Source organism: Polyodon spathula, chromosome 1 (genome assembly GCF_017654505.1).
Source record: "Polyodon spathula isolate WHYD16114869_AA chromosome 1, ASM1765450v1, whole genome shotgun sequence".
In the NCBI taxonomy this organism is placed as follows: Eukaryota; Metazoa; Chordata; class Actinopteri; order Acipenseriformes; family Polyodontidae; genus Polyodon; species Polyodon spathula.
Genome location: NC_054534.1, coordinates 32,521,762 through 32,543,668, shown reverse-complemented (window position 1 = coordinate 32,543,668; position 21,907 = coordinate 32,521,762). Strand labels below are relative to the sequence as shown.

Sequence of the window (21,907 nt, the reverse complement as noted above, 5' to 3'; positions counted from 1 at the left end):
ATATAATTTAATAATTTAAAAAAAAAATCAGATTTTAGTGGCACTTTCCAAATTATGATTTTATGAGCATTTTTTTTTCCATTGATTTCACATATAATCACAGATAAACATGGTTGCACTACATATTTCCCTATACTGTACATCTCCACGTTTTGAATAACATTTTGAGCCACACACTTGTATTCTTGTGAAAGGTTACAGCGAATCAGAAGTGTAGCTTGCAGTGCTATATTTGTGCGGCACACACAGGTGGGTTTGGATTCCCAGCTTCTGTTCTGCATTCAACATGGCCTTGTTTCAACAGACACTGCCAGATTAGCATGAGCTTGCTGAGCACTGGGGACTAGGGATGGATCTGAACGTATTGTGTTGCACCTGCATAGCCCTTACATCATAATGATTTTTTACGCCCTTATGCCTGGAACAGATTTGAAACTCAAGACTTATTCCAATGCATTTATCCACTGTACCATTAGCAGCCAACACAGCATCTGATGTTTTATCCATTAACCCTACAGGATTATAGTCACAGGGTGTGCACTACCATAACAAGGTGTTATATAATATATATATATATATATATATATATATATATTATATATATATATATATATAAGATATATATATTATATAATACTCATTTAAATATATTCAGCATTGGTTATAGTAAGGAATGTAGTAAAAGAGAAACAAACTGGTTCTGTAATTAAACTATGAAAATAAAGGATCAATTCTCATATATGTGATTTCATGATGTACTTATACAGTATATGTAATTCTTGCTGCAGAGCCCAGAAACACATGCACCATTACTCTACATGTACTGCCCCTCTGTGTTGCTAACATTGGTTACATCTGGAATGTGAAGTGGAGCCCCAAATGGAGAAAAAATAAATTGCAAGGCTAGGATCAGAGATTCATTAAAAAAACAATAAAATAAGACAGATATAATAATAATAATAATAATAATAATAATAATAATAAATGTATTTTTTACAATGTATAATTTGTGCTTTTTTTTTATTCAGTCAGGTTATCAAAGTCAAATCAAATGTTATTTATTTAGCGCCTTTCATACAGAAAGTATCTGAAATAAAACACTGTACAAGACTAAACAAAGAGAATCAAGTACATTTGTATAGTGATGCCAAGGCATGTCACACACACAAGAGACGAACAATTAAACCATAAACTTAAAAACAGTCATACAGAATTTGGTGAAAACAGCAGTTAAAAAATAGATACATAGTGGATTTAATTGTAAAAAAAAAAAGTGAATTTGCAGCAACAGAAGAATTAAACGAGTTTAAAACAAAAAATGTATAAAATTAGAATTTAAAAAAGGACAAAAATAAAAACACAGCTTCTGTTGTACATAGAAAAAACTAAGCTAAGAAAGCTATTATTGTTGTTGTTGTTGTTGTTGTTGTTGTTGTTGTTGTTATGCACAAGGCTTTAAAGAAAAAAAAAAACAATGACCTGTGTTACATAATTAGTACAGCATTGGTATATATACTGGTAAAAGTATATTCATCATTTAATCAGGTAATACATTTGTTATTCTAATAATACAAAAAAAATCAATAGTTCAAAGGACTGCATTTTCATTGATTGATGTATGCAAGTCCCTTTTAACTGTAGCATATGTATTTATATTTTCAGAATTATTATAATGTTACATTATTCATGTTAAGTAATAAACTCTGATCTGAAATTGATCAAGGACTGATCTCTGGATAAATAGCTGAAACAAAATCATAAAAGGAAAGACAGCACACTATTTTCCTTAAAAGAACCTTTTGCAACTGCTGTGTCTTTAGCACAATTAATGTGTCTTTTTTTTTTTTCTTTTGTTTTCCAGGGTCGTTGTATAGACTTCAGTCGTGTTCAGAGCTAGTAGAAGAAAACTATTTGGGTACATTCACTGCGGTTGTAACTACCTACTGAAGACAGCAGTAAACTGGTTACCAGTTTACAAAGAACCTCACCGCTTTGCCTTGAAACCACTATGTCTTTTGGCCTTCCTTGAATTTGTGCATTTTGAAGCATAGATCACCTGGTTAGCTCTTTTAAATTCTTCTGCATTCTAAAGCACCTTATTAAGCTTTTCTATCTTAATAACCTACTGGTTTTAATGATGAAAGGGCCTTCAATACACCATCAGTCCCACTCTGTGCCGTTTGGTTTAGTGAAGCACTTTTGTGCGCACCGAATACTTATCATATTCTGCCCATGTTGTGCCTTCTGTGGAAAACCTAATTTCATAGACACAGACGGCAGCGATTTAAACAAAACAAATAAAATCTGAGATAGAAAGAAGCTGGTTGCTGTTGGCGAGGAAATAAAAATAATCCCGATGGGCCTAACAAGTACCAAAGTCTGTTGCCTTTTGGCGACGTCTCATCACAAAATCTGTCCAGCTCCACCATTATTTAATGCCTAGCGGGAGTGTTCTGACTGAAAATCTTGTCATTTTAACGCTGAAAAGTGCACACGCATGACAAAATGTAGACAGGATGCCCCAAGGTATTGGAAGCAGCAAGACTTTGCCCTTTTTGAAGACACCTTCCTTTCTTTATGCACCGGGACAGAAAAATTAATAGAGCGTTATTGTACTGAAAGACAGCCTGTAACCAAAGATCTTGGGCAGGGTTTGAGGGTCTGATACGTCAAGACCTTGACATGGTGGCTGGTGTTTTATTTTCATTTTTATCACCACTGTAAGTTCAGCAACGTATAAAGCATCATCATCTATAAACATACCTGTCAGTTTTAGGATTTTTTAAAATAAAAATAAAGCAGTCTCAATGCTGGTATCTCCACTGTTTCAAATCTCCAAGGGTCCCTCTGCGTCACAACCCAGCAACTCTCTTTGCATGAGAATCTCAAAGTTTAATTAATATAATTAAAGGCAACAGCAAGCAGCAGCCTGTGAAGATTTTGATCATCTTTTTTATGCCTTTTGACATTGAATGACCTATTGCTGTATATGCATTACTCTGATTTTGAGGAGCACCACCATACCTTGGTAACAAAAAAGGGCACACTATTGTTCATTTTCAGAATTTATTTCCATAGAGCCGCACAGGCCCTTGCAAACACAACAAGCGATGTGTTTATTGTAAAAAATTTTAACCGCCCTGTCATGTTGGCAATCCCAAATGATGTTAGTGTGAGCGGAAACACTGTGGGGGTGGAAGGAGGCAGCAGCTGAAGAAAAAGGCTCGAATGATCTAGTCACTTTCGATACGATACTTCAGATGCAAAATGGATATTCGAGTCGAAACCTGACAAAGCGCGCCTGCTTTGATGTGAACTGGTATAGACAATGACCAGTGGCTGGGTCAGTGGGATGTCTCTCTGCAAGCAGGGAAGCTTATCAAATGACACTAAAAATAAGTTCAACAACCATCATGTTTGAGGAGAATAGGCGAACAATTCACATTTGGTGGGCATGCAAGTGCGGGAGATGGGAATGGCGTGGCAAAGTGTTCTGGTCTAATTATTCCTTTGCGCTCTTCATGGAAATAGCAAGGGACAGAAATGATTCTCTTGGTCGACTTCCAAGTGTGTGTGCCTGCCGGAAGAAGTTTTTACGCAAAGCCACTTTCAGAATCTTTTTCTTAACTTTTATTCATGTCAACAGTGCTATTAAAAAGCTACTACGGCACATATACGCAGAAATAAAATGTATTTTACCTTCTGGTTTTATTTTCTTTTATGCTAATAATGTGAAAGCAAAGGGCTGTAAGTAACCTGCATTAATGAGCTCTTTATTCACACCAGTCACAACACAGATCTTCCTCTCAATGACATTTCACATAAAATATGGGGAGAATTGCCAGTGGTGCCACATCATGGATAGCAGCTTTTTTCTTACATTTCATAGCTCAAAAAATAAAGCGTTAATAGTTTTATCTGCATATGGGACAGAACTGTAAAAGTTTAATTCGATCTTGCATATTACTGTACCTGTCACTGCACTGGGAGATAAAGAGTGTGACCTTTTATCTGCCCACAATGCAGTAGGGTGTAAACACAAGCAGCCCTTATCAAGGGGAGTCCCCATTATAGACACATTAAGAGTATTGCTTTTTTTTTTTTTACTGAAAATTGTAAGCTTTTCAGATTATTATTTTTTATTTTGCTTATAGATTTGCAATGAAAAGAAATATGTACACAAATATGTTTTACTGTTCTGCTGAAATACTATTGAAAACAGTGAAAAAAGTGTGAGATTATATATATATATATATATATATATTATATATATATATATATATATATATATATATATATATATATATATATATTTATGTAAATTGTAGCTCCCACTGTGTACATCTGAAACTTGGACTCTTGTATGTTGAAACAAGGCTACATTTTGGTTGACATTTTGGGCCTGATAAAAGGAAAAAATACATTTTGAATGTTTAACTTTGTTAAATATATTATTTTTTGCTCAGGAGGAATCCCGAGGTAGAAGGGCAGTTCATTTAAGTCAAGTTCTATTTAGTTTAATTTACACTGTTGTTAAATGTATGAGTACAATATATCAAATCTTTCTTACTACTGATGCGATGTCTGGGTCACTCTGTAAACCTAAGCAGTTAGAATAGACTCACTTCCATCTCCAATTGTCCCCTTGTTCAAAATGGCATGCTAAAGACGATCTTTAATTGGGCCCAAAAAAGATTTATAAGGCTAGACAAGGGGGGTGTAATTACATGTTACAAAACGAGAGATGCATATATTGTACCATCTACACTGCAGAAGCATCTTTGTGGTGCACTGCACCACAGGCAAAGTGCACAAAAAAAAACCTCAGAGGTTTGGAGAGCTTTGAAATTGGGTCTGCCATTTAATGAAATTTGCCGATATACTTTCAACTCTTTTCATAATTTGCACTCTAATGAGATTTTATCTTTTTCATCAATGTCAAATTATATTAAATTATGTTATTTAGTAAAATACTTGCGCAAATAGTTATAATTATATAATATATATATATATATTATATATATAATATATATATATAAGATATATTTATACGTCTCAATATATATTTTTATATTTATATATATTATAAATGTATATAATAAGAAACAGGTCCCCCCCCTCTAAAAAAGAAGAACGAAAACTTGCAGGAGCATAAAGAGGCACCAACAGCTTTTTAGAAAGACCTGACAGGTTAACTTAATTAATTGGATTCCTGTGTGTGCTGGTAAAATTGTTCTAATGAAAAGAAGGACAAAGTGGAGGTGTTGGTAATGTATGTGTGACGTACAGGGCAGAGAAACAGTGTACTAGGCTTTGTGGGAAATAAAACAGGCGCAGAGATAAGTTTGAATACCTGTGTTATCATTGTTAATTTTTTGCAGCTGTATTTTTATTGTTATTATCATTCTTACAGCTTTATCATGTCAAATGTATTTTTTTTTATTTAAAAAGCTTATCATTTACAAATAAAGTACACCTTGTCAGAATCCTCTGTATACTTTATTTGACATTCAGTTACCCCTTACCGACCTTTCCATCTATCTGTCTAGTCATCTGTGTGTCTTTATCTTTATTTACAGTACAGAAATGCAAATTGCATGTAGAATAGCATTTTTGTCTTTGTCAATTAATAGTTTCATTTTTCAAATAGGTTATCTGATCCAAGACGTTTTTTAAAGCATTTTAAATGTGTTAAAATTTAAACTTGTAACATAATGCCCCAAAAAACCCTAAAATGTATTGTCTTTAGACTACCTTGACTTCCCTACAGTTAACATTTTTTTTTTTTGTTAATTATTAATGGATAACGCACTAAATGATTGTATATGTTTACATTTTTCAAAAAAGTATGAAACAAAGTTTATTATTATTATTATTATTATTATTATTATTATTATTATTATTATTATTGTTGTTGTTGTTGTTGTTGTATGAATAATAATAATAATAATAATAATAATAATAATAATAATAATAATAATAATAAATAATAATTTCATTGAGGATTTCATCTGGTGGCATATCTGTTTATCACTCACCAGAATCAATAGAAGGAATTTCAGCCGTATGGTAGTACAATATTTATAGTTTTGTTTTTTGTTTTTTTTGTTTTGTTTTGTTTTTTTTAAGATTGTTAACATATTTAAAAATAGACATGGAAACTTATTACAAGCTATGTCTATTTTTAACAGTTAAAGAGTAGGGGCAAATTCACAGAGCATTTAACATAGTGCTAAGTTTTATTTTGTAAAATGAAAAGCAAACTGCTACAGAACAAACGCGAAACTAGTAGTAAACATGCAGGAGCTCTAAAATTAACCTCCTGAGTTATTTAATCTTTTTAACACCAATGTTTTGTTTGTCACCAACTGAGTGTTACATGGGTCAAATAAAAATTCTTACACTGCTTGTGTTTCTTTGACTTTGGCGTACATTATTGGTGCTGTTGTGCTCTTTACAGCCTGACAAATTAGTCTCTGCTAAAACTTGAAATCTGGAAGCCTGTTACGTATTGTGCTAGTGGCTTTGATGGCATTATTGCTTTGTGCACAGGTTATAGAATTTGTTTTGAAATGCCTGGTGTAGAGGTGCCCTGCCTCCACGTTTACTCTGGGTTGCCTCGTCTCATCCTGTTAATCAACTCATTCCAGTGTCAATAGTGCCATGCTTTATGAAATGAGAAAAACACCAAAAACACACTTAAGCATGTCTTTTTTCAGAAAAGACTCATACTTTGGGGTGAACGGCTTTGGGAATCTTCCCCCATGTTTTATGTTACATACAACAAATCAATTTAAAAAAAAAATGCAAACCAAAAAATAAATCAAACAAGGTAGGTTAATTTGACATAGCAGAATTACACTGGAGATGACTCATTTCATGTATCTTTATATCTGGTGAAAGTGTGGGGGCTTCTCATTTTATACAATGGGTAGTAGTTTACATATACAGGCCTCCAGGGTTGAAGCTGTAAGTACCAAAAGAACAGTTCACTCTACTTATTTTAAGTGATTGTTGACATGAAGTGACTAACGGTCTCAGATTCCAGGCCCAAGATTTATTTATTTTAATTCTAAAGCACATAGTGTTTTCTTTGCTGGTCCCTCAACGCACCCCAAGCATTTTATGTGTAGCAGCCGACCTCTCACCATGCATGCCTGCCTGCCTAGCCTGCACCTGTTACAGTGCTACTCATAACGCCAGCACTGGCAATAGAAACCTGCATTAGGTGTTAAGGGTTACAATTCACTTCCTGACCTGTCACAGGAAAACTATGCATGGCTAACTATTTGTCATGGTCCACAGTGTGGATGAGTTTCAAGCCTTTTTTAACTCTCTATGGTATATGTAAGCTTAAAGATTATTTCAAATGACTTGTACGTGGCTTCATGTCAAAGTCCAGACAACTAGCGCCATTTGCTGGTTTGAAGTTGAATATTGTCAGGCTGTACTGTACCTGGGTCTTAAAAGACTCACAGAAATTCTCATTCACTTGATGAGTTTTGTGTTGGATGTGCATAACATCAGAAGGTATAAGACTGTTTACTTCAGCAGCCTGTATGGTGTTTTACCCTCAGCAAAGACGACACATCTATGGGAGCCAGAATACAAAGGTTTGGGACATTAAAGTCTGAAAACCAAGAAGACATTCTTCCAGTTGAATACATTAAAAATAAACATTAGGAAAAAAGGGACATTTGCAAAAATGAATTTAATAAGCTACAGTATATTAATGTTAATACAGTAATATTTGTGAAAAAGATGTAGAAAATTCAATAACCTTAAAGGTTACAGAACAGCCTGTTATGTTGCACCAATTACTTTACCTTTGTTGTATCTTGTTTTGTACCGTACATATTGCAGTGATATATGTTTTTCTACATAATCACAGATGTTTGATTCTTTTTATTTTTCACACATCCTGTCATGAGTCAGCTGAGCAATGAAGCCGGAAATAGAGACACGTTATTGTTGTCACTTCTTGTGAATAGACACCATTGGAACTCATCTGCTCAGTTCTAGCATCTGATTTACTGGCTCCTGAGTATCAGGACTGTTAGCAAGGAGCCCATTCATTATAGTGGCACCCAAAGGGAAAGACTCCTGACCCTGTGCTTGAAACACAAAACTTAATCTCCATTTTCTCTGCATTATTATGAACTATAGCATTTACTCTGGCTTGGGAGACACTTGACGCTCTAAAGTCGCTTTGAATCCTGGGGGACTGCAAGTGGTTGCGGTGATGAGCCTGACATTAAAACTCCTGGATGTGTTTAAGCATTGGACAAGCTTTGATTAAGAAGGGGGAGAATGTAATGGATCGCCTCTTAGCGGCTGATGAGTTAACAATACTGACATCAGTAGAAGATACATGCATTTTCAAATAGGCCCCCACCCATGGTCCTTGTTCAACAGTCTTGTGGTCATTTAAGCAAAGAGATGGTTCTGGCAGGGAACTCGCTTTAACTTTGGATCAGATCACATAAACATCAAGCATATTTTAGATGCTTCCAATTCCAGATCAAATCGTCAGTCGAATAGCTAGTATTTTATTTGACCTTCAATAAACAATAAGCTCAATGAGTGGCAATGCGATAAACAATACACTCAATCTAGTAAGATAAACAATACGCTCAATCCATTACATCCCCACTGTGCCCCAGAGTTCGCCTCCTCCCCAGCCTCCACATGATTTTTGGCTTTGTCTAATGCTGGAGGGCAGCTATCTGCCTATGGCTTCCCTGCAGTCAGTCTCTTCACTTATCCATCTATAAGCTAATTTATGGGCTAGGGTAGTCCAAAGACCAAAGAATGTAGTGTAAAATATGGATAATATAGTAGTGGTGTCTAGTCTGTTTTAATAAATAATCTCTCGCATGAGTTTCCTGACTGAACTCGTTTCTTGCAGTATGGAATCCCCTTTGCAAATGAGTTACATGTGTTGGACTCATCCGGGAGAGTTGACCAAGTTCAAGCCTCAGGCAGTCTTACTACGGAAGCCCAAATGCATAGAGGAGCATTCTGCTATTAACAGTTAAAATTAAGTTCAAGTTACAAAGCTTCCAAATAGAGATCCTGATATAATGTTGTGGTAGGTCCAATAGTCAACAAGGCTTTAAAGATTTTATTTTTAGAAGTTGCATTTAAAAACATTGTGCAAGACCTTGATTTCCTTTAAACAATGCATCCCTTTAAGGAAGTGGGAAGTGAATGCAGGTGCAAGGAGGTGTACAGCCAATTTAACAATTTCAATTGAATTTTGATAGGCTTTTGGAATTGTACTGAAAGATGTTTTAATATTGAAATTAGTTTTGTGTGATTTTTGGAACAATGTTGTCGTCCGTCCCGTCCCATCCCCTCCACCTTGATTGTGTTTAAATTTCTGCCAGAAACATTACCCTTTGTGTTGAAAGCAAGAGGCAGATCATACAACATTTACTTGTTGACTTTCTTCAACTCTAAGACACGGTGACTATTTTGTTTCCTATTTTATACACTTTTTTTGCACATATTCAAGACTAGTAACTCTGTTTCTTCCGCATTTAAATTGAAATGCCACATTAGTTAATCTAAATACCCAGTTAAGCTTTAAGGGTTAATTACAGGCCCACATCCAACTGAGTGTATATTAAGTCTAAACAACAAAACTGTTTTCATAGATTTCACAACATTTTTTTTATAACCCTAATGTCAAAGCTGAAAAACATTTTTACACAAGCGTTTGTGAATCAGTTATGTAAACCGGATTTTTGTCTGTAAGCAACTGTGAGGATATTGGTGACTCTATAGAAAACATGCTCACCTCTTGGCCTGATAGTCCAATTATCCTGCCTAAGGGAACTTGTGTGTATTACTACTATCACTTCAAGTATGAAGTTGGTGGGCATTATATTTATAGATTAAAAAAAAAAGAAAAAAAAAACATATGATAAGATCAGGAGTTTTTTCCAGGAGAAGTAAGGTAGTGTTTGTTTTCCAATTTTAAAATGAATATACCTTTTGTATGCATGTGCATTATAATAACCACATTAGGAACACTTACTTAAAAATGACAGTAATCATTTTTACTTTACCATCACTTTATAGCTCTCACATTGTCCTTTATGAAAAACACATTATGGTAGACATGTATTTAATTGTTTTCATAGCAATTAGTGCAAAAAACTCTCATGCATTGCATTTCATGGAGCAGTCACATGAAGGAATGTAGAGAAAGTTGTTTTTAACTGACGCCATGCCACGTCAATAAAAATAAACCTGTGCATTATGAAGGGATATTGTTATTATTATTCCCCCAATTTAGCGCCACTGAGTTTTTTATCTGAGGTGTGGAAGTAAGCCTACGTGACAGCACTGAAAGACAATTGGAATGTGTAAGAACAGCAGGACAGCATCCTCAAGTGGCTCACCTGGTGAAAGTACAGCCACACGGTGTACAAGGTGAGTCAGACAGCGCAGATTCACATCCTGACTGTGCAGAGTTGCCGGTCTTTTCTGGGGGTTCCAAAGGTCTCTTTCCATGAAAACACCCCATGTTTTCAGGGAGTGCTCGCTAAATGAACACTCAGACACTTAAGGGAGAGTAGAGTGGGGTTAGTGGGGTAGTATCTGGTACACAAAATGTTCTTTTCATAATAGAAATAAAGGTTCACCCCTCCAGATAAAAGGGCTGCCAATTTGTCCTGTGCTTTTTATAACTTTTGTTGCCTCAACTTTCCAAAGCAAACAAAAAAAAAACTCCCATTGGTTTATTCAATTTCTTCACATTGCTGGCATAATTTAACATTATGATATTTCCTGTGTTTGCTGATGGGATGATGGCCCTCATTGCTATTCATGTGCCAGATGAATCATAAACCTATACCATATGCCATCGCAATTTGCTGATGGGCCCAAGCTGTTTTGATAGATATAAAATCCAGGGATTATGGATGCTTGATCCTCACTGAATGGAGCAGCACAAGGTGGTGTAGCTGCATACTCTCTCATCTCTTAATTTGGGTCAGCAAGCAGTGCAGGCAACTGAGCAGTGACAACATTAACGAGATCTGAAAACATATACATTGACCTAGCTTAATCCCTTGAATACTGAAATGTCCATCTTAACTTGTGGCATCAAACTTTTTCCATACTTTGCCCTATAGTATCGTAATTGTAGAAGTGATAGAAAAATTGAAAATTTACTGTATGAAGGTAGGAAAATGTTTCCTTTAGACAGTGTGTGGCTTAAAATTAGATTTCTGTTATGTATCAAAGTGTAAAGTATATTTTGCCAGAAGCCTGCCTAGTAAAGTATTTGGTTTAAAAAATGTAAAATATAAAAAGGGAAACTCAGGAAAAGAACAGAAATGCAGCACTCTGACTAGGGTGACCACCTGTCCCTAATTGGATGGGACCGTCGCGAAATGTAAACTTCAAGTCCCTGTCCCGGGCTCAATGCCTCTGGGACGGCATTTATCCCAAATTCGTCGACACAGTGCAATCTTACAGTTTAGCGCCACAAACAAACCATAGCATATTTGTTTATAGCGCATCATAGCACGCTGCCCCTGCCGCATTATTTTGCAATACCTTACACTCGCTTGCTCACCAGTTTAAACAATAAAAAAATATATGTATACTGTATATCCAGGCACCCCCCCATTTCACATGGTACGCACAACTGAACCACACGACAGCTCATCTCATGCCGATAATGTCTCTGCGTCAACATGCTGTAAAGCGTTTCAGTTAGAGTGCTACATTTCTGCTCTCAGTTCTTTTCTTTCCCGCTGCCATCCAGACAGAACAGCAACTACTGTGACAACGTGTAAGGGCTGGAGACTATGTGTCTGCGTTCACAAGAGTGGGGAGGTGCCTGTGTGCATGTGTTTGTGTTATTGAGCGGTGAGACACTGCTCTTTGCAAACTCTGAGAAATAACACTTCAGCTGTTATAAAAAAGAACTGCGTTGCTTCCTTTATGTGCCCTGCTTGTCTACAATATTGTTTTTTTTTTGTTTGTTTGTTTTGTTTTTGTTGTTTTTTATGTGGTATACACAAGTACATACTGTATATTAAATGTTGTATTTAAAATGCATACACAATGCATTTTTTCGCATACGAATTGTATATTTTTAAAGCATTAACAATATATTTAACATGTATACACATTTATATATTTTAAATACATAAAACATATATTTACCATATATCACATATTTTTCATATCTAGAAAAGGGGCAAATTTTGGTGTATTAAAAATGTATAACATATCTTGATAATATTTTTTTTTTTTATTATATTCTATTTAATTCACTAATGATGTTGGGAAAATATAGGTATCATATTTTTCTTATTATATATTAAAAATATATATTTTTGTTCCGTATGGGTTGTGGGTTGTGTTTAGCATTCTAGAGCATTGAAAAAGAAAAAGAAAACTTTTTGCAGGAAATCAGTGTCTCTGAACAATGGGAAATTACATTTAAACAACAAATTGAAGGCAACTTATTGCATCTGTGTCTGTATCAATCCTAGAAAAAAATTTAAGCAATTGTGCACCAGTAGAGATAATGCATGGATAAGTATTTGTTGATTTCTTACCAGGATAACTTCATGCCATGTAGTATTTGATTGCATATGACACAAGGGGTTTCATACATGTTTGCTTCTCAGTGCTGTCAATGTAAAATATTACAATGAGTATTTAGATACTTAAAGGATTTAGACAAATTTACAGAAATGTTTCCTCATTTTAATAAACTGTCTGTGCTTGGAAAAAAAGACAGAGCTCTTAGCATGTATCCTCCAAACCAATATTTTTATCTGTGTATTACTGACTGCTTTTAGTCATTTTAAGGGCTCAAGATGATATTGTTATGATTGTTTGTTTTTGTCATACACTGAAATTCCTCTTAGATTTATGTGTGTGTGTGTGTGTGTGTGTGTGTGTGTGTGTGTGTGTGTGTGTAAAAGTATTTCACTGCATAAATAGTCTTAATTTCTGGAAATAAAATGTAAGTATATGAACATTTTAAAGATACTTAAATAGGCAAGGGGTAAAAACATGCCCAGCTGTGGTTTGTTGCAGTGTCTGTTGACATTTAGCGCTCTTACTTCTAAATATCCCATCATAACGAATTTGTTTGTAATCTACAATGCTGTGAAAACACAGAACAGTAGAGGAAATCCAACAGTTTAAAACATGCACAAGACACCAATAGTCATCCACACAGTGCATTATCAATAATTATCCACCATGTGCACTGCATAGGATTCCAAATCATGTTATCCTGCTATAACAGGAAGGTACAGTTTCAAACAACAAGCATTGCAAAGAAAAGCACTGCTGTGAATGATTGTTTCTTCTGAAATCAGACTGGAGCAAAAGCAACATATCATTACCTTGCTTTTAAGTTAAACCCTTCCTTACCTTGGATTTCAATGACTCAGAAGAATGTTATCTCCTTAGACACTAGATGCACCCTGTAGATATTGTTAAATTATAGATACAGCTTCCAAGTGTCTCTTTTTAAATGTCTCATGATAACACCCGTGATTGCAAATAAAATAAAACACATACCTACATACACCATTAACATAGACATACATTTTCCTTTAAAAAAAACCCATAAAAATACAAGCTATTTGTTAAAAAGTAAATATGTCCTTTGTTTAAAAGTCCCCAAGAACTTTAGGCTGCCAACTGTATTTCTCCAAACTTACCAACATGGATGTCATAAGAACATAAGAACATAAGAAAGTTTACAAACGAGAGGAGGCCATTCGGCCCATCTTGCTCATTTGGTTGTTAGTAGCTTATTGATCCCAAAATCTCATCAAGCAGCTTCTTGAAGGATCCCAGGGTTTCAGCTTCAACAACATTACTGGGGAGTTGATTCCAGACCCTCACAATTCTCTATGTAAAAAAGTGCCTCCTATTTTCTGTTCTGAATGCCCCTTTGTCTAATCTCCATTTGTGACCCCTGGTCCTTGTTTCTTTTTTCAGGCTGAAAAAGTCCCTTGGGTCGACAATGTCAATAATAAGTATAGAATTCCAACGATTGGAATAATCATGGAAATACCCTAGATTTCTTAATCATTAAAATTAGTACTTTCATAAGTAATGAACCATGAAATGGTATAGTATAAGAGTATATCAATATCAATCTTTGGCACAAAATGGTAAAGGGAAAATAAATAAAGACAATAAAATAATTACTGTATAAACATACATCAGTGGTGATAAGCTATTTTAGATGTTTTATAGTCAATAAGACGGCTTTTATGAGAAGTATTTAATGCTTCTCCAAGCTGTACTCTACTGTGCCCACATTCTGTGTCTTGTCACATTATAGTTATATTAAACTAGTAGGTGTAACAATATTTTAATGAAAATAATGCAATTCCTTTCCTTCATAAAAAGGCTCTACTCTTCAACAATCACCATTCGAGTTCCATGCATGTAACCCAATTAGCTATTAATTGATGCACTTTAAAATTCATTAACTCTCCGTTTGAAGCTAAGGCTATAATTAACTGTCGGTTTGCCTCCCATTATCTGGGTTTGAGGTCCCTCTGCTAATTGAAAAGGGTGCACTTAGGTGAACTGGGTAATCAGTTACTCATCAGTGCCCCCTTCAGGAAAGCTGTGTAGCAGTAAGGGTCAGTTAGTCACAAAGGAGCTCCTGGCTGTTCATTAATGCCATTGCCAACACATACCATGTCAGTTTTTACTGTTTTAAATGAGTAAAATGGCTATGGAGAATACAATATTAAGCTATTGTGAACATTTCTGGCAGCAGTGAGCGTATTTGTGTCTGTGTGGGGAGGGGGCATACATCCTTCTATGGAAGTATTACTCAACAGACTGAAAAAAAAAAAAAAAAAAAAAAAAAAAAAAAACCTTCACTGACCAGCTAAATGCTGCAGTGTGGCTTACAGAGTTAAGTAATGTTGTTATTTGTATCCCACACCTTTTTGTTTGTTATTATCTTGCAGTTTAACCCAAATCAATACAGATTATTGGTTTCCCTCACACAATATTTAATTTTACAAAAAACATTGAAAACCATGGGTTATATTAGATTTTTTTTTAACATTATAAAATGTAAGAATGATGTAAACGTTGTATCCTAGTACTGTACTAGTACTGTACTGTATTATAGTCTGGGATCACTTGTCCATTCACAAATGAATTGTTTTTAAGGAAAAACTGCAAACAAACACTGCATATTCACATTGGTGCATAACATGTGAACTATGAGTAACTCACATAAGCCTTTGTGGTCCAAGACCACCTAAAGGTACAACAGTAAAGAACAATCAGCATACAGGTGTGTAACAAAAAAAAAGCACAACAGTGCTTGTTACAGATAGATCAACAAAAGAGTCTTTAGAGTTGTCAGAGCCAGCCCAGCATCAGATAACTAAACTGGAGTATAAACTCCTGAATGGCACTTTGGAGCTATTATAAATGGGAAGGCTGCTGCAGCAGAAGTTTTGTCTCCTCAGCTGAGCAGCCTATTCCTGTGAGTGATCATTAGACATCCTGAACTCCATGTTACCTGCTTGTGTTTCTTCTTTCTCTGCTAATGAGGTATAGGTGGAAACGAGGAGGAAACAGAATAAAAGCAATAAATATGAGTTGTTTAAATATGCAAACGCTGACCGCATAGTGTGTGGTTCAGCACAAAAGAAGTTTCCTGCTTCCTTCTGAAAGCGGTGACCCAAAAACTCTATCATTAGTAACAATAATTAAAGCTGCTATAAGAGTAAGTGAATGGATGAGTGCCACTAAAAGGAACATTCTCATTAATTTATCACACATTTTAACTCGACTTCATTAAGACTTGTCTGGTGAAGGCCATTTAGGACTTTTGGAATGGCACTTTAGCTTCCAGTTTGAAGCTAAATTAGCAGAGAAATCTCCTTCAATACTCTTTTATAGCAAGGCCAGTTTTATTATAACAATGTACTCTTGATAATGACAATTTGTCCTTTTTGTCAAATGTAGACAAAGTTTCCGAAGCAAGCTGATTGCATGATATGCTGGGTTTAATAATTCTGCAGGCAAAGGATTTGACTTTAATCTAGTGATCCATATCCTAGAGAGATACTTACTGTACAATCTTAAATGAAACAAGCATCCACACGGAATATATTGTATGGGAAATAGACCCCAGTTCAACAGGTCTGTATAAACAAGTAGGTCATATATGTCAACTAAATAGTGTTGTGTTTTCTTCATGTCACTGTGATGAAGTTGCTCTGGAATATGTGTCTACTGAATGGCTGCATTATACTGTATCTGAACACAATGATAAGGTTAGCCAGTGCCATGTGCTTCAAAATCAATTCAGCATGCCTCTGCATTTGTTCCAAAGCAGTGTTTTTTCAAGATGTTATTCAGTTACACTGTTTGAAGTTAAGCTGTCTGAGTGTTTAAAGATAGCAAATAAGTGAAAATACAATTGTGAACTGCATTTAACAGAGATACTGCATGAGCATATTATCATATGTCTGAATATTGAAGTGCTTGACTCATTTACACTGGTAACATCAAACAGGCTTTAAACAAATCTTGCAGAAAAATGTATTCACATATGATAAAAGCTATAATGATCATGTCATTCCATTATTATTTTTAGTAGAGATGTTACATTTCTTTCTCCTAGCTTCAGCATCACTCAGGACTAGAATATAACTATGAAAATGAATGTGCCCAATATTTGATTATTATTTTTTTTTTTTTTTTGAGAGAACGAGTTGCATGCTACAACATGTATACTGGCCCCCTCAGCAGTGTATACTTCCAGCCCCACTTATAATAACAGAGTTCACTACTTCTTTATTAAATTGTGACATTCTAGTAGACACTTGTACCTTCCTGCACTTGATATGACAATGACACAAACACACTGAAACAATTAATACTGTAAACTAGCACAAAATATCAAAGCTAAAACCTTCTTAAAAATGCATCTTTTGCATTGCCTGAACTCAAGGCTATTTATTTTCAGTAAGTCAGCATTGAAAAAGTGGACTGTTCCATGGATTCAGGTGCATCAATGCATGAATGTAACGGTTGCCATTGTCATCTGCTGTCAGTATCAGGAAAAAAATGAAACTTCTTCCTGATCTTTACTTCTTGTGTGTTTGGTAACATTGCCACGGTACAGTATGTGAAGGAACAAGCTCTGCTTAGTATCAATCACATTTATTAGCCATGCAACTGATTTTCACCTCATTTAATGCCACTTTAAACTGTGTGCATGCCTATTGACACTTTTATTGTACCATAAACTATATCATAATCACCTTTCTAACATGCAGAAACAACTGGCTGTGCAGCGTCTGTTCCAACTTTGCTATTTAGTTTCGTAAGTATGCAAATTAAAATGGAAAAGTCTTGACAACATAAATTAGTTACTAATTTAATAAACAGATGTGGATTTCAGTTAAGTGACCTTTTTAGTCAAAAAGAGATACAAAGAAATTTGGTGTTCTTATTTTTCTCATAGTCATATTTTCTCTGCAACTCGAACACGAAGAGTTTTCAAAATGCAGTTTTCAATAAGGTTATGGGAAAGAAGTATTAATTACACATGTGTGTTTCAGGATGTTCTCTGTTCAATCAGTCAGCCACATCCCATTGATTAGCTGCAAAACACATCAAAGTGACCTGAACGTCTTCCTGTTTGCATAAAGCATTTCACACCTAAAAGAAATAGAAAGACAACCAATATTTACAATGTAGCCTATGATGCTTGAATTCTGGGATGCTTTGTAATATATGTATTTAATTGGCAGAAGTAATTGCAAACATGCTGTAACAGGGGTGTTCTGTTACTGTGTGTGTATCCGCTGAGAGATGAGAGAGACACACAGACGGTTTGCAGTTGCAAATGCCACTCAGACGTCCAGGTTTTATTTATTCACAAATATTGTAGGCAGTTGCAGTGAGTGGTGACTGCCACTAGGGTACCAACAATGGTAGTCCTCGTGCGGACATGCATGTACACAAGTGGACATGAAAATAAATACAAAACAAAAACACTGTTTAAAAACAACTAGTAAACAAAAGCTCGGGCCGTGCGTTACTGCTACACAGGGAAGTCCCACCTGAGGAACCTTCTTTCTAATCCAAACTAAAGAAATATTCTTGGATTCAAATTCCCCTAAATTAATCATTCATTTGAAGAATCAGTTATCCCAATCTACATCATTTGTAGCTCACCCTGGTTCGAACACAGTCGTGAGGTTTCTTCCCATTCACCTTCAGGCCTTGCAGAAGAAATAACAATACAAAAGAACAAAGGGCTGGCTTTCCATACCCTTTTTAAAGGCATATGGCCAGGGTGAATTGATAATTAGTTTGCACATGAAGTTTCAATTAGTCAGGATGGGAAGTCTAGCCTCCCAGCCCTGCCATATCCGGCACATACTAATTTGTGAAATGTGTACATTTGTATTTATAAATCATACAAAATAAAGTTACAAAATCCCACCAAATACAGTATACATTATTCAAAGGGGCAGGCCTCAGCACTGTCACACATGCCCACTCATTTAGAGTTGAGGAAACTTGGAACAAAAGAAACAATCTGAACAATTAGATTTACAATGATCGTCTTTTTTCTTAAATTTTTCGTAGTTTTGTAAAGTCTTTTGCCACTCCGCTATGAAGAGAGTAAGGCATTTTTTATTATTTATAAACTAATTTAACCAGAAGCGTCTCTTTGCTGAAGTATAAAATTAATTCACTAATTAGATTTTAGCCCGTTTTTTCCACCAAGTACATTTTTTTCTACAGTTGGCATCAGCAGTACAACCTGCCAAAAATATGTTTTGAGCACAAACAATCCTGAACATAGGCCAAGACCCTAGAATTATCTCATATATTAGAAATACCAGACAGAAACAACATCACTGCGATATACGAGAGTCTGAATCTAAAGAGCTGTCCAAGCCATGCATTAAGTTGATAATATCTGACAGGAGGAAATTTAATGTGGATACTTGTCAAAAAGTAATTAAAAGTTCCATAAGAACTAAATTTGAGGTCATTGCAGTGAACACGTTTTTCAAAATTCCGTTCGTCTAAAACAGAGACTGGAATTACTGTAGTGTGTTCTAAATACCTGAGTAGTTTATTATAATTTAAAGATATAACATTTTTCATTGACTTAAGCTTTTTTTTTAAAGGACCTAATTTTATTATACATTCAGCATTGATTACTAGCACATCATTAATTTAAAATGAATATGCGGATTGAAAAAGTCATGTGGTATATAATTGAAAATACATCAATTTTCTAGGTAGTTACAGTTGTCACAGCACCAATTATGACACCACTTGCAAATGTAAAAGCTATAAAGATTAAAACATAGCAACTATGAAATTAAACATAAATTAATGAATTTAATGGGTATCCAAATATTGAATCCATGGTGTTGCATAGCAAGCATGCCACATATTTATTGTAGCACTGTGTACAAGCCTGGCTTCTTAACTGAAAACAAGCGTGTATATTATTTGAAATACTTTTTAAAAAGCCTTTTGAAAAATATAAATAGTTTTTATATTCCCTGTTGCCTACAGCGATCCCAAGGCCAGGTAGCAAGATATAGTTGCTGAAATTAAATCTAAAATGTCAGTTTCCGCTGATTCTGGGTTCCTTCATACAGTATGTATCTTCGAGCATATAGATTTGGAGCCCAGCTCCTGGGTTCAGCACCCTGATATTAAAGCATGTCTAAAGCATAGATTCCACATCGAATTAGATAAGGATTAGATTGGCACAGGTGTCATTGCCCTTCTATGTAAGCTGATCATACGTTCAGAGCCCTACCCTGCGCTTTTCTGTCGGCAATAAGACTATGCTGAGAATGAAACCAGCAAACCTTACAAGGCAACACCACCTGTACACCTCAACAGTAGTCGAGAACTGCAGCCAACTAATTGGTATGATCATAACCAATAAATCAGTAACAAAAAACATGTTCCAATACAAACCCTCAACTATTTATAAGAGATAATGATCATCATGGATATAATATCAATATTTAAGCATCTAGAAATATATCTTCTGTGTTTTTGTTGTGTCTTTTTGCAACTCAAATCAACATCTGGAGGCTGCTGTAATTTTCTACAGCAGGGCCCCTTTATAAATATATACGGTACAGGCACATTTGCTTATAATAGCAACGCAAATCCAATTAAAAGTTGACTGAAGTATCTAACAAAAGAAGAAATTCTTATGTACTATATAATTTTTATTACACAATAATGCTGTCTGTGAAAATATGACATCTACATTATGATTTGCAGCCTACTGCCCAAGAGATATATTGAATAAATCACTATACACAAGATAAGCCTTATTCTTCTCTATAAAGCCAGACCATTCTAGGATTGACATTCAGTTCCACAGAGTGTCTAAGGGGTTAATTATCCCTGCCATGGCAATAGGGAAATATACTGTTAAATCCCAGATTTAGTTATTTAAAATGTCGGGGAGTGTAACGGCACTGGGCTGAAATAATCATTTCATCTGCCTACATTACTCTAAAATTAATGAATAATGAAGCAGTGCCCTTCACATCTCTTCCCTTTCCCTTCCAAGATATATTGATCAGATGACATTTATTTAAGTTTGGGATAATGTATTAATTTCAAGATAATTATTCAATATACTTTTGTCACTGTTGATATGTTTCAATGTCACCCAGGGTGCTGGGGATGAATACACTGTTATCTGACAGTGCTGGACAGGGCTCTGGAAATGAATACAATATCTCTCCTTGAAAATGTCCATATGGGGGGTGTAGGGGTGAACGATTGTAACAAGAGATGAATTGTCCACCAAACGAATCAACGGCTTCAGCTTCTCAGGCGAACAACTAAAGAATTAGGAACATTGTGAGGCAGATTTATGTGCTGTAAAATTGCTGAGTATTTAAATGCAAAACTTTGTAGTCCATTGAAACACTTGTTTAAAGCTATTGGTGTTTAAAGTGATACATTTAATGTTGCACACAATGTGGGTGTCTCATATTCAGCATACTGTATGAAAGACAAAGAGAAAGTTGAAAATGATATGTGTTGTACAAAGAATTTGATTTTTTACCCACGAGCGATGATTAAGGCTTTAAGGTTATTAGCGATTTCTTGATTTCTGTGAAATTAACCCATTGCTGTACAATATGTAGTTCCTCATGAAAATTACATTTTCTGAAAATTTTTTTGCTTCCAGTGAATGATTGAATACATTGCACAGAGCTACACGATTTCTTAAATGTCTTCAACAAAAAAGACACCAGCTGCATCAAAGATTGTAAATATTTCTGCTAAAGATTGCTCTGTCCAGTACAAAAAGGGGCCATTTCACATGTCTCGTTATTTTTATATGTGTTTATGTTTTTATTTTGTTTGATAATTCACTGATGGTGAAAACAGAATGTATTAAGAAGGTGGACATAAAAAATAAATATTCTATAGCATGTACTCTTTTTCAGGGAAGCATTTAAATATTTAGAAACATTTCTTATATAATAACGCTAGAGAAAATGGCAACACTTTTTTTCCTCTTTAATAAATATTATGTTTAATTATGAAATAGCTTGAAATACCTATTTTTAGACCATGAAATTGAGTGAAATAAGCAATTTTTACCATGAAAAAAAAATACAGCTGGATTTGTTTGATTTTTTTATTTTAGTTTTATCATTCAAAAAGGGTGGAAGTAATGTCAAGGTATAATAAAGAAAAGTGTGTAGCCACTATTTGATTAGTTATTAAACTATATCTGTAGAGAGACTTTGTCATTTAATTATTTATACAACAATGGAATTGACTGCTCCACTGTCTTCAGAGATTTAAAATCCTCAGTACAGAATGCAATAAACCCAACTTCATAAAGACT

General features: G+C 35.0%; 1 protein-coding gene across 3 annotated transcripts in view; it reads left to right on the top strand.

Annotated features, from left to right (window-relative positions):
• LOC121317437 (anthrax toxin receptor 2-like) overlaps nucleotides 1–3,702 on the top strand; it is a 74,442-nt gene extending 70,740 nt beyond the window's left edge. For all 3 annotated transcript variants that reach the window (XM_041253373.1, XM_041253393.1, XM_041253383.1), the window contains one exon: nucleotides 1,862–3,702. In XM_041253373.1, coding sequence (XP_041109307.1) covers nucleotides 1,862–1,897 — 36 coding nt within the window. In that variant the 3' untranslated portion in view covers nucleotides 1,898–3,702. The remainder of the gene's footprint in view (nucleotides 1–1,861) is intronic.
• The last annotated feature ends 18,205 nt before the right edge of the window (nucleotides 3,703–21,907 follow it).